Source organism: Schistocerca serialis, chromosome 5 (assembly GCF_023864345.2).
Source record: "Schistocerca serialis cubense isolate TAMUIC-IGC-003099 chromosome 5, iqSchSeri2.2, whole genome shotgun sequence".
Classification (NCBI taxonomy): Eukaryota; Metazoa; Arthropoda; class Insecta; order Orthoptera; family Acrididae; genus Schistocerca; species Schistocerca serialis.
Window position 1 is genome coordinate 79,492,410 of NC_064642.1, and position 12,840 is coordinate 79,505,249.

At 42.1% G+C, this 12,840-nt stretch overlaps 1 protein-coding gene across 1 annotated transcript in view; it reads right to left on the reverse strand.

Annotated features, from left to right (window-relative positions):
* The window catches only part of LOC126481756 (cilia- and flagella-associated protein 36), a 127,954-nt gene that overhangs the window by 16,092 nt on the left and 99,022 nt on the right, over positions 1–12,840 (reverse strand). The window contains exons 3-6 of the mRNA XM_050105710.1: positions 10,767–10,871; positions 10,475–10,671; positions 2,017–2,171; positions 1,875–1,945 (exon numbers count right to left, since the gene is read on the reverse strand). Coding sequence (XP_049961667.1) covers positions 1,875–1,945; positions 2,017–2,171; positions 10,475–10,671; positions 10,767–10,871 — 528 coding nt within the window. The remainder of the gene's footprint in view (positions 1–1,874; positions 1,946–2,016; positions 2,172–10,474; positions 10,672–10,766; positions 10,872–12,840) is intronic.

The window sequence follows — 12,840 nt, forward strand, 5'->3', positions numbered from 1 at the left end:
CACTTCAATGAATATCAAGAGCTCAGACTGAAACCCAGTTCTAAGCAAAGAAGGGAAAGCAGAAAAGTGGAAGGAGTATATAGAGGATCTATACAGGGGCAATGTACTTGAGAACAATATCATGGAAATGGAAGGGGATGTAGATGAAGATGAAATGGGTGACACGATACTGCGTGAAGAGTTTGACAGAGCACTGAAAGACCTGGGTCGAAACAAGGCCCCGGGAGTAGACAACATTTCATTAGAACTACTGAAGGCCTTGGGAGAGCCAGTCCTGACAAAACTCTATCATCTGGTGAGCAAGATGTATGAGACAGGCTACATTCCCTCAGACTTCAAGAATAATACAGTAATTCCAACCCCAAAGAAAGCAGGTGTTGACAGATGTGAAAACTACCGAACTATTAGTTTAATAAGTCACAGCTGCAAAATATTAAGGCGAATTCTTTACAGACGAATGGAAAAACTGGTAGAAGCCAACCTCGGGGATAATCAGTTTGGATTCCATAGAAATTTTGGAACACGTGAGGCAATACTCACCCTACGACTTATCTTAGAAGAAAGATTAAGGAAAGGCAAACCTACGTTTCTAGCATTTGTAAACTTAGAGAAAGCTTTTGACGATGTTGACTGGAATACTCTCTTTCAGATTCTGAAGGTGGTAGGGGTGAAATACAGGAGCGAAAGGCTACTTACAATTTGTACAGAAACCAGAGGGCAGTTATAAGAGTCGAGGGGCATGAAAGGGAAGCAGCGGTTGGGAAGGGAGTGAGACAGGGTTGTAGCCTCTCCCCGATGCTATTGAATCTGTATATTGAGCAAGCAGTAAAGGAAACCAAAGAAAAGTTCGGAGTAGGTATTTAAGTCCATGGAGAGGAAATAAAAACTCTGAGATTCACCGACGACATTGTAATTCTGTCAGAAATAGCAAAGGACTTGGAAGAGCAGTTGAACGGAATGGACAGTGTCTTGAAAGGAGGGTATAATATGAACACCAACAAAAGCAAAACAAGGATAATGGAATGTAGTCGAATTAAGTGGGGTGATGCTGAGGGAATTAGATTAGGAAATGAGACACTTAACGTAGTAAAGGAGTTTTGCTATTTAGGGCGCAAAATAACTGATGATGGTCGAAGTACAGAGGATATCAAATGTAGACTGGCAATGGCAAGGAAAGCGTTTCTGAAGAAGAGGAATTTGTTGACATCGAGTATAGATTTAAGTGTTAGGAAGTCATTTCTGAAAGTATTTGTATGGAGTGTAGCCATGTATGGAATTGAAACGTGGACGATAAATAGTTTGGACAAGAAGAGAATAGAAGCTTTCGAAATGTGGTGCTACAGAAGAATGCTGAAGAGTAGATGGGTAGATCACATAACTAATGAGGAGGTAGTGAATAGAATTGGGGAGAAGAAACATTTATGGTACAAGTTGACTAGAAGAAGGGATCGGTTGGTAGGACATGTTCTGAGACATCAAGGGATCACCAATTTAGTATTTGAGGGTAGCGTGGAAGGTAAAAATCGTAGAGGGAGACCAAGAGATGAATACACTACGCAGATTCAGAAGGATGTAGGCTGCAGTAGGTACTGGGAGATGAAGAAGCTTGCACAGGTTAGAGTAGAATTGAGAGCTGCATCAAACGAGTTTCAGGACTGAAGACCACAACAACAAATATATTGACTGAGGATCATTAAAATTAATGAAACTCAAGTTTTTCCAATTACATTTTTGTAATGTGTTTATCTGGCATGTTCCACACCCAGGAGGATTCCCTCTTTTATGGGTATATGGAATGAGTAATTAATCTAATCTAATCTAATCTTACAGGTCTCACCAGAAGACGGCAGAGCACGGCGCCAATGGCCACTTACCACTACCGCAGTATTGCTGATCGTTTCGGCAGCAGGTGCCCGGTCCGCCTCTGGTAGCTCGGCGTCAGCTTCTGAAAAGGATTGGAACGTTAGCTTTTACTGCCAGGACACGGCTGTGTCGGTGTCCCCGCGCGACACGTACCCGCGGTCTGCAGGATGGCCGACTGCAGCAGGCTCTTCTCGCGGCGGCACTCCGCCTCCAGGCGCTGCCGCTCCTCCGATATGAGGCTCTGCTCCAACTCGCGCGTCCCCTCGTCGGCAATGGCGCTGGCCGTCTTGTACTCCTCCACCGTCTTCCTGCCGGCAAGGTGAGTGTCTCGTGTAGTGGAGCAAAGAGAGGAAGTGTATGGTATCACACGACCATTTCACAGCACTGCATGCAGCTGCAGTGCGTGTCACATCAGAAGTTACCTCCGCACGGTGAGACACAGTAATAACAATTGTGGAGGGGATGAGGTTCCCTGGCACACGGCGGCATAGACGGTACAGACACCTTCTATTTTGCCAAGCCTTAGAGAGTGCTGTTGCAGACAATGAGGAATAAAATCTCAGCGACACTTAAGTACGGTCACGTCACAGTCTGGAGCAGATTGGTTATCCCTCTCCAGCGATCTACATCTGTATACATACTCCGCAATCCACCATTCGGTGCGTGGCGGAGGGTACCTCGTACCACAACTGGCATCTTCTCCCCCTATTCCACTCCCAAACAGAACGAGGGAAAAATGACTGCCTATATACCTCTGTACGAGCCCTAATCTCTCTTATCTTATCTTTGTGGCCTTTCCGCGAAATGTAAGTTGGCGGCAGTAAAATTGTAGTGCAGTCAGCCTCAAATTCTGGTTCTCTAAATTTCCTCAGAAGCGATTCACGAAAAGAACTCCTCCTTTCCTCTAGAGACTCCCACCCGAGTTCCTGAAGCATTTCCGTGACACCCGCGCGATGATCAAACCTACCAGTAACAAATCTAGCAGCCCGCCTCTGAATTTCTTCTATGTCCTTCCTCAATCCGACCTGATAGGGATCCCAAACGCTCGAGCAGTACTCAACAATAGGTCGTACTAGTGTTTTATAAGCGGTCTCCTTTACAGATGAACCACATCTTCCCAAAATTCTACCAATGAACCGAAGACGACTATCCGCCTTCCCCACAACTGCCATTACATGCTTGTCCCACTTCATATCGCCCTGCAATGTTACGCCCAAATATTGAACCGACGTGACTGTGTCAAGCGCTACGCTACTAATGGAGTATTCAAACATTACGGGATTCTGTTTACTATTCATCTGTATTAATTTACATTTAGCTATAATTAGAGTTAGTTGCCTTTCTTTACATCAATTAAAAATCCTGCCCAAGTCATCTTGTATCCTCCTACAGTCACCAACGACGACACCTTCCCGTACACCACAGCATCATCAGCAAACAGCCACACATTGATATCCATCCTATCCAAAAGATCATTTATGTAGATTCCTGTGCCATCCATTTCATTTCAGAGTAGCACTTGCAACCTATGTCCTCAATTATTCGCTCGATGTTTACAGTTCCTGTGTTTTTATACATTTCTTACCCTCTACAGCACCCTCCAGTACCATGGAAGTTATTCCTTAGTGTCTTAACAGATCTCCTACCATCCTGTTCCTTCGTCTTGTCAGTGCTTTCCATATATTCCTTCCCTCGCCGACCTTATCAGACCGCCTAATTTTCCACATTGTTCCGTAGCTCACATCTCAAACGCTTTGATTTCACTTCTTTTTCGGCTCCCCACAGTGCATGTTTCACTACCACACAATGCTGAGCTCCAAACGTACATTCTCAAAATTTCCTCCTCAAATTGCCAGCCACTGTGGCCGCGCTGCTGCTACGGTCGCAGGTTCGATTCCTGCCTCGGGCATGTATGTGTGTGATGTCCTTAGGTTAGTTAGGTTTAAGTAGTTCTAAGTCTATGGGACTGATGACCTCAGATGGTAAGTCCCATAGTGCTTAGAGCCATTTGAACCATTTGAGCCTCCTCAAATTAGGGCCATGTTGGATAATAGCAGATTCTCTTGGTCAGGAATGTATTTCTTGCCGTTGCTAGTCTGCTTTTTAGTCCTCCTTGCTTCCTCCATTACGGGTTACTTTTGTTTTCAGAGTAGCAGAATTTTTCAACTTCGTCTACTTTGTAGTCGACTGATGACTATAGATGTTAAGTCCCATAGTGCTCAGAGCCATTACTTTGTAGCCATCGATATTCACGTTAAGTTTCTCGCTATTCTCATTTTTTATGTTTCTCATTAATTTTGTTTACTCCACTTTATTTTCAACCATATTCTGTACCCATTGAACTGTTCATTCCATTGAACAGATCCTGTAATTTGTCTTCACTTCAATAAGAATAGCAATATCATCAGCAGACGCTTATCATTGGTAGGTTTTCTCTCTGTATCTTAAGCCCACTCTTGATCCTTTCTCTTATTTCCGTCATTGTTTGTTTGATGTTTAGATTGAACAGTAGGGGAGAAAGACTACGGCCCTGTCTTACACTCCTTTTAATCCAAGTACTTTCTTCTTGATCTTCCACTCTTATTGTTCCCTCTTGGTTCTTCCACATTTTGTGTATCACCCATCCTTTCCGGTTTCTTACTTCAATTTTTCTTAGAATTTCAAACATCTTGCACCATTTTACATGATCATTGTGGCATAATGACATAATGTCGTGTGACGTGGCATGAATGGTCAACTCATATTTGAATATGATTTATAACCAAAAACTTTTGAAGACCATAGGATGACAGTATCGGCTGTCAAGAGCAGTCGTCAATAATAAATATTGTTGCGATATTGGCTGAAACAATTTTTCCCTAGTCAGAATTCACCCACATGCTTCTTATCCGCAATTTAATGTCCTCAAGCCGTGGTGGTACTAGCTTTCACGTTACTGCTTTATTTGAAACCACTTCATTGGCTCACCTTGGCATCACGTTGATATTTCTGAATACTCGAGAGGATAACCTCTTGCTGTAAACGTAATCACTTACTACCGGCACGCTGTTTAATGCTTCCTCGGAATTCGGATTCATTCCGACCTTTCTTTCCGGATTCACAATTCTCACAGAAGTTAGTATATCTTCTGGAGTAATTGAGGCTAACTCAAATATGCCATGAATACCTATTACAGTTGCAGTGCAAAACCCGTGGAAGAATCATTCTAAAATTTCTCTTCATGTTAAATTGCTTAAAAAAATTTCTCCATCACCAGCATATCTGCGACCGTTTGTATGCTTAGATCCAAGAGGAGCGGCAAAGAAAAGAATAAGTCGTAGTAAACTAAAACAAGTAACTTGAGTGGGACAGAAAAACATAAAACAACCAATATACACGTAGGAAGTTCTAAATTATGCATCTCTGAAATCAATATTTGTTGCTAGATAGCATTCAACACTTTGTTGCTCCACCTGCCTGGAATATACTATTCTGTCTGTATGGATTTAAAAGGACACAGAGTGAGGTGGCATAGTGGCTAACGCAATTCACTCGCATTCAGGTTCAAATCCCCATCCACCCAACTAGATACAGAAGAGAAATTCAGACCTCAGCCACAATCCATTGGCGACAGTGAAAATTTGTGCTGACCGGGACGCGACCCCAGATTTCCCGCTTTACGCGAGCAGTCACCTGAACCGCTTCGGCTAACCGTTCACGCTTTCCATCCAACCCAAATTCTCCATTTGCAGCACACTTCACATGTATCGTCAAATGTCCGCTAATCTCACTGCGCGCAGCTTCGCTTGATTCACGCAGGCATTCGGACGTAGTGTGCATCTGCGCTGAAGGTATCGTTATTCACCGTGTAATGGTTCTTTACTTACGTGACCATTACGGCACTCCAACCCCAGTTCTCGATACCTGTAATATCGTACTATTTTTCTGCGAAGTAACAAACATATTTTTGTGACAATATTCACATTTGGTTTTATTAATGTATAGGTACTCCGCTGTATCGATATATTACAGTGATATGGTTATTGTGTGTATTCATTTCTATGGGACTGTCATAATCTTTGACTTTGTGACCGTTTTGGCGCGAATGCGCACAGAGCAGTCTTTGTTTCACTTTACAGAAGTTAAGTTGTTATTTCGCTTTGTAAAAAGTCTTGTGTTTGGTTAAAGTGGAAATTAAATATGTGAAGATTGATACAAAACTGTTTTTTTTTATGATATGACAATTAAGAAGTATATGTGAATTTACAAGAATTTAAATAAAAATGTGGATCGTGAAGACCAAGTCAAAAATTATTTCTACCATACCATTGTTCTGATCTGGGATTGTTTGATCATTATGAATTTCCTGAAAAACGCATATGTTAGGTCTTCAAATATTGCTAAAATACAGATCTGGACCTTCTAGCAGTCAAATTGGAATCACCCTAGAATCAATAAGATGAGCCATAACAACTTCGACGAAACCTACGTGGGAATCCATTCAAGATAAGTGCCAAAAATAATGACTTTTTTACAGTGACTTCATTATTTCCATTCTGACAATACCATCCACAGTCAACAACTTTGTTGTTGCCCGATAAAGCGAACATATGCTGCGTGAGCAACATTATTAATCTGATTTCTAACCTACCTTACAAGTGGTGGTATTGTTAGAACCGTCAAGGCGCATATATATTATATATTACCTTTCTTTCAGAAAGTACAGACAATATATATATATATATATATATATATATATATATATATATATATATATATATATATCAGATCTGACAGCAAAAAGAACTATAAGTCGACTGCGGAGGCGCACTTCCTCTGCACTCTTGCGGGAGTCAGATGGAAGCTGTGGGCAATGAGGATAATGGACAGTGGACGCTATACTTGTAGTTTGCGACAGTTGAGAATTTGGAATGGACGGAAAGCTTGCTTGGATAGCCGAAGTGGTTAAGGTGACCAGTTGCGTAAAGCGAGAGATCCGAGTTCGAGTCTCGGTCTGGCACAAATTTTCACATGCGCCATCGGATTTATTTCAGTGCCCGACTACGGGTGATGTCTGAATTTCTCTTACATCGTACTGTATATACACTTAAGTGACAAAGTCTCGAGATAGCGATATGCACGTATACAGATGGCGGTAATATCGCGTACACAAGGTATAAAATAGCAGTTCATTGGTTCAAATCAAATCACTCAGAGCACTATCGGACTTAACATCTATGGTCATCAGTCCCCGAGAACTTAGAACTACTTAAACCTAACTAACCTAAGGACATCACACACATCCATGCCCGAGGCAGGATTCGAACCTGCGACCGTAGCGGCCGCGCGGTTCCAGACTGTAGCGCCTAGAACCCCTTGGTCACCACGGCCGGCAGTTCATTGGATGAACCGTCATTTGTACTCAGGTGACTCATGTGCAAAAGTTTCCGAAGTGATGTGGCCTCACGACGGGAATTAACAGACTTTCACTGTGGAATGGTAGTTGGAACTAGACGCAGGGACATTCCATTTCGGAAATCGTTAAGTAATTCAACGTTCTAAGACCCATAGTGCCAACAGTGCGCCGAGAATACCAAGTTCAGGCATTACCCCTCACCACTGGCAATGCAGCGTTCGACGGCCTTCACTTTACGACCGAGAGCAGCGACGTTTGCGTAGAATTGTTAGTGCTAACAGACAAGCAACACTGCTGGAAATAACTGCTGAAATCAACGTGGGACGTACGACGAACGTATCCGTTAGGACAGTGCGGCGAAATTTGGCGTCATTGGATTATGGCAGCAGACGACCGACTCGAGTGACTCTGCTAACAGCACATCTCCTTCAGCGCCTCTTCTGGACTCGTGACCATATCGGTTGGGCCCTAGACGACTGGAAACCCATGGCCTGGTCAGATGAACCTCAGTTTGAGCTGGTAACAGCTGATGGTAGGGTTCGAAGGTGGCTCAGACCCCACGAAGCTATGGACGCAAATTTTCAACACGGCACTTTGCAAGCTTTTGGTGACTCCATAATGCGTTTTAAATGGAATGGACAGGCTCCTCTAGTCAAACTGAACCGATCATTGACTTGAAATGGCTATGTTCGGCTACTTGGAGACCGTTTGTAATTTGCAGCATTTCACGGACTTCAAATTCCCAAACAGCGGGCGAATTCTTATGGATGACAATGTGTCATGCCACCGAGCCACAATTGTTTGCGATTGGTTTGAAGAACAATCTGGACAGTTCGAACAGATGATTTGGCCACCCAGCTCGCCGGACATGAATGCCATAGAACATTTATGCGGCATAACCTAGAGGTTGGATCGTGCACAAAATCTTGCACAGCCAACACTTCCGCAATATAAACTGCTGTAGAGGCAGCACGTCTCAATATTTATGCAGGGGACTTCCAACGACTTGTGGAGACCACGCCACGTCGAGTTGCTGCACTACGAGGGGCAAAACTAAGTCCGACACGATGTCATGAGATATCCCATGGTTTTTATCAACTCAGTAAGCATGCAGCTGCTGCATCAAAAAGTGGTGTCTGTTATTTCGACCACGTCGCTTCAGCAAAATGCGGAGATGGCTGTTTGGAAAGTGCACTGCTCATTTACTTCAGTGTCCTTTTCAAACCCGATTTTGTGTTCTATCTAGTTGTATCTACACTACTGGCCATTAAAATTGCTACACCAATAATAAATGCAGATGATAAACGGGTATTCATTGGACAAATATATTATACTAGAACTGACATGTGATTACACTTTCACGCAATTTGGGTGCATAGATACTGAGAAATCAGTACCCAGAACAACCACCTCTGGCCGTAATAACGGCCTTGATACACCTGGGCATTGAGTCAAACAGAGCTTGGATGGCGTGTACAGGTACAGCTGCCCATGCAGATTCAACACGATACCACAGTTCATCAAGAGTAGTGACTGGCATATTGTGACGAGCCAGTTACTCGGCCACCATTGACCAGCGTTTTCAATTGGTGAGAGATATGGAGAATGTGCTGCCCAGGGCAGCAGTCGAACATTTTCTGTACCCAGAAAGGCCCTTACAGGACCTGCAACATGAGGTCGTGCATTATCCTGCTGAAATGTAGGGTTTCGCAGGGGTCGAATGAAGGGTAGAGCCACGGGTCGTAACACATCTGAAATGTAACGTCCATTGTTCAAAGTGCCGTCAATGCCAACAAGAGGTGACCGAGACGTGCAACCAGTGGCACCCCATATCATCACGCTGGGTGATACGTCAGTATGGCGATGTCGAATACAGGCTTACAATGTGCGTTCACTGCGATATCGCCAAACACGGATGCGACCATCATGATGCTGTAAACAGAACCCGGATTCATCCGAAAAAATGATGTTTTGTCACTCGTGCACCCAGGTTCGTCGTTGAGTACACCATCGCAGGCGCTCCTACCTGTGATGCAGCGTCAAGGGTAACCGCAGCCATGGTCTCAGAGCTGATAGCCCATGCAGCTGCAAACGTCGTCGAACTGTTCCTGCAGGTGGTTGTTGTCTTGCAAACGTCCCCATCTGTTGACTCAGGTATCGAGACGTGGCTGCACGATCCGTTACAGCCATGCGGATAAGATGCCTGTCATCTCGACTGCTAGTGATATGAGGCCGTTGGAATCCAGCACGGCGTCCCGTATTACCCTCCTGAACCTACCGATTTCATATTCTGCTAACAGTCATTGGATCTAGATCAACGCGAGCAGCAATGTCGCGATACGATAAACCGCAATCGCGATAGGCTACAATCCGACCTTCATCAAAGTCGGAAACGCGATGGTACTCGTTTCTCCTCCTTACACGAGGCATCACAACAACGCTTCATCAGGCAACGCCGGTCAACTGCTGTTTGTGTATGAGAAATCGGTTGGAAACGTTCCTCATGTCAGCACGTTGTAGGTGCGCCACCGGCGCCAACCTTGTGTGAATGCTCTGAAAAGCTAATCATGTGGATTTCACATCATCTTATTCCTGTCGGTTAAATTTCGCGTCTGTAGCACATCTTCGTGTTGTGTAGTAGTCAGGACATTAAACTCTAATCTTCCTTTCTGATGTTAAGAAGGTCTTTGATGAGATATAACAAAGTTATTATTAATACCCGTCAAGTTTGTTTTGCTGTTGTATGTTTCCAGGAGGAGCTCTGTTATTTGTAAATTAATACACTTTTTATAAAAAAAAATCATACGCATAATTAAAAGCGAATATATTAGTTGCAAAACTGTAACTTAGGAAGAGAGGCAACATGTAAATCAAATTTACTGACGTTTCTTCTATTATACTGGAAGCTGGACATACTTATTCTGGTCCATGTCAACTCCTCATTACAATAGCCTGTCTATACTTCATAATATGATCATAAATATTTTAATAGCTTATTACATTTGTTCACTAGATGTAATAGAAATATTTTTAAATTTTGCTATTTAAGGCATCCGATGCTTCAATATTTAATTAAAGGTGACTCTACCATTGAAAAGCCTTACGATATGCTGCCATGGAGTAACACAGTACCGTTAAAGTAACATTTAGGATTGTCATAAAAAATGAAAATTAGAGCCAGAATTAAGAAGACAAGAAACCCATCGGAACACTTACTTCAAAACCTCTTCCATGATTTGTGCTTCTTCTGCAGGCAATTTTGTTTCGTCATCGGGTAAATACGATTGTGGTGTGATACCATATTTTTGCTGAATCATCTCCAATGCTTGTAATTGTAACTCCAAATTCTTCTGTATCATCATTCGTTTGAAGATTTCGTAATCGTTGGCAGCCCACACTTGTTCAAAAAGGCTCTAAAACAGAAACGTGAACGTCTCTTCCATCTTACAGATCTACATTATGATTGTATATATTATTTGAGAGTTACTGTTCTTTACGAAGCTCAGACCTCGTGGAAGTTCACTTTTCCGATATTCCTCTGACCGCAAGCTTCTTCGAATTGTTCTGGAGTAATACCAATATCTTCCATGTGACTTTGGAGCATAACATCTACCTGAAAGCACACAGTTAGCTAATTTCACTTTATATAAATTACTAGCTACACAATTATAGAAATGAATTAGTTTCCATTATTTTGATAGTTCGTCCTAAAGAAGTATAAAGGCAAATACAGTTACCTACAGTGGGACTATAGTTGTATGCATACTTTATCGATGTTATTTCTGGTTGATCACGCTTGAAATAGATTAATGGTCATTCTTATGTATGGGTTAGCAGCCATTATAATGACTTAAAAAAAGTCTTTTCTGATTTTGTTCTTTAATGGCTTTTTGAAAGCCTGCTACTGTGAAAACGGAGGTTTTTTTTATTTTACAGATACGTTTTCTGCTACAAGTCACGATTTTCTTTTATTAATATTTTGCACGACGCGTTTTGAGAAATGATTCCCGTTTTTAAGTGTGTTTTCTCTTTGTACTATGTCATTTTCACGTAATGTTTTAGATATGTGAGGTTCTGGTTTACTTTGTTGACTTAACTGCAATATATATAAAAAATGATTGACTGATATGGTGTTGCAGCTTCAGTCAACGTGGTTTTGCTACGGAGGGGTAAAGCAAGGAGAAACTAGAGACGTCATTTTTCCCCTGAGCATGCTGCTCCACTGTATGGTTAAACGATGGTAGCATCATCTTGTGAAAAATGTCCCAAAATAAAATAGTCCCCAGTTTGGATCTCCGGGCGAGGACTACTCAGAAGGATGTTGTTATCAGGAAAAACGAAAATGGCATTGTTGGGATAGGAGTGCGGAATATCAGATACTTGAAGTGGATTATCTGTAAGCGAAACAAAGACGTAAAAGCGTAAACAGTAAGGAGAAGTGTGACGTTCTTAACATCAGGGTTGGGAAAGCGTCAGTAGAGGGAGAAACGGTAATGTTCTCCTACCTAGGAATTGAGGTTAGAAAAGATGGCTGGAGGAAATGAGGCATCATAAGCAGGAGCAGGCGCAGGAGCCGGCAAAGACAAACGTTGGTATCAAATATTAATTCGGAGTTGAGGAAGAGATTCCTGGAAAAGCATATCTGAATCTCAGCAATGTATGGAAGTAAAATACAGATCACATGAACTCTTCGAATAAGAAACTGCAAATATTTGACATTTGACGTTACGCAAGGGTGATAAAATTAAGTAGACAGATATAGTATAATTTGAAGGGATTGGCCTTAGTTACTTGGTTGCCTATTTTGCATACTATTACGATCGCTCTCGTTTTTATGGAACTTATTTTAATAATAAACTAATTAAATCATGAATCCATATCGTATCAAAAGGGAAATTGTTCAGTTATACGAGGGTCATTCAATAATTAAAGAGACCAATTGGTCTGGAGAAAAAAACGTTAGTAGGGCATATTTAGTCCTTTTATGGCTTTAAGTTGGAATCACTGGGATGTGCCCTGATCAGCTGATGTATCAACATTGTTTTCTTTATAACCTCAGAAATACATTTCAAGATGGCGAGTTGAACAACGTTCTGTTATTCGTTTTTCACTTGCCGAAGGCGAGAAACTAGTCACTATATACTGTAGAATGCCTAAACCTTATGGTGAAGGTTGTATGAATCGTGCAAGTTTTTATATGTGGGTAGAGAAGATCAAAAGTGATCGCTACTCAGTGACTGACGAACACCGTTCTGGCCGACCAGTTGCAGTTTCAACTCGGTCACTTGAAAGTGGAATTGATGACGTTATTCGTGCCGACCGCCGTGTGACTGGGGAAATGGAATAAAAAAGCTTGTAGCCCATTGAAACAAGTGCATAAATGTTCAAGGTGATTATGTTGAAAAGTAGAAAAAGTGTTGTTTTGTAATAATAAACGCTTTTTTGTCCAGACTAATTTATCTCGTTAGTTATTGAATGACCCTCGTAGTACGACACAAGCTGTTCGCTTTTGTGATGATTTGTCAAAAACGAATTTTATTTAAGTTCGTCGTTTAAGAATTCGACATAACTAAGATCCTTAG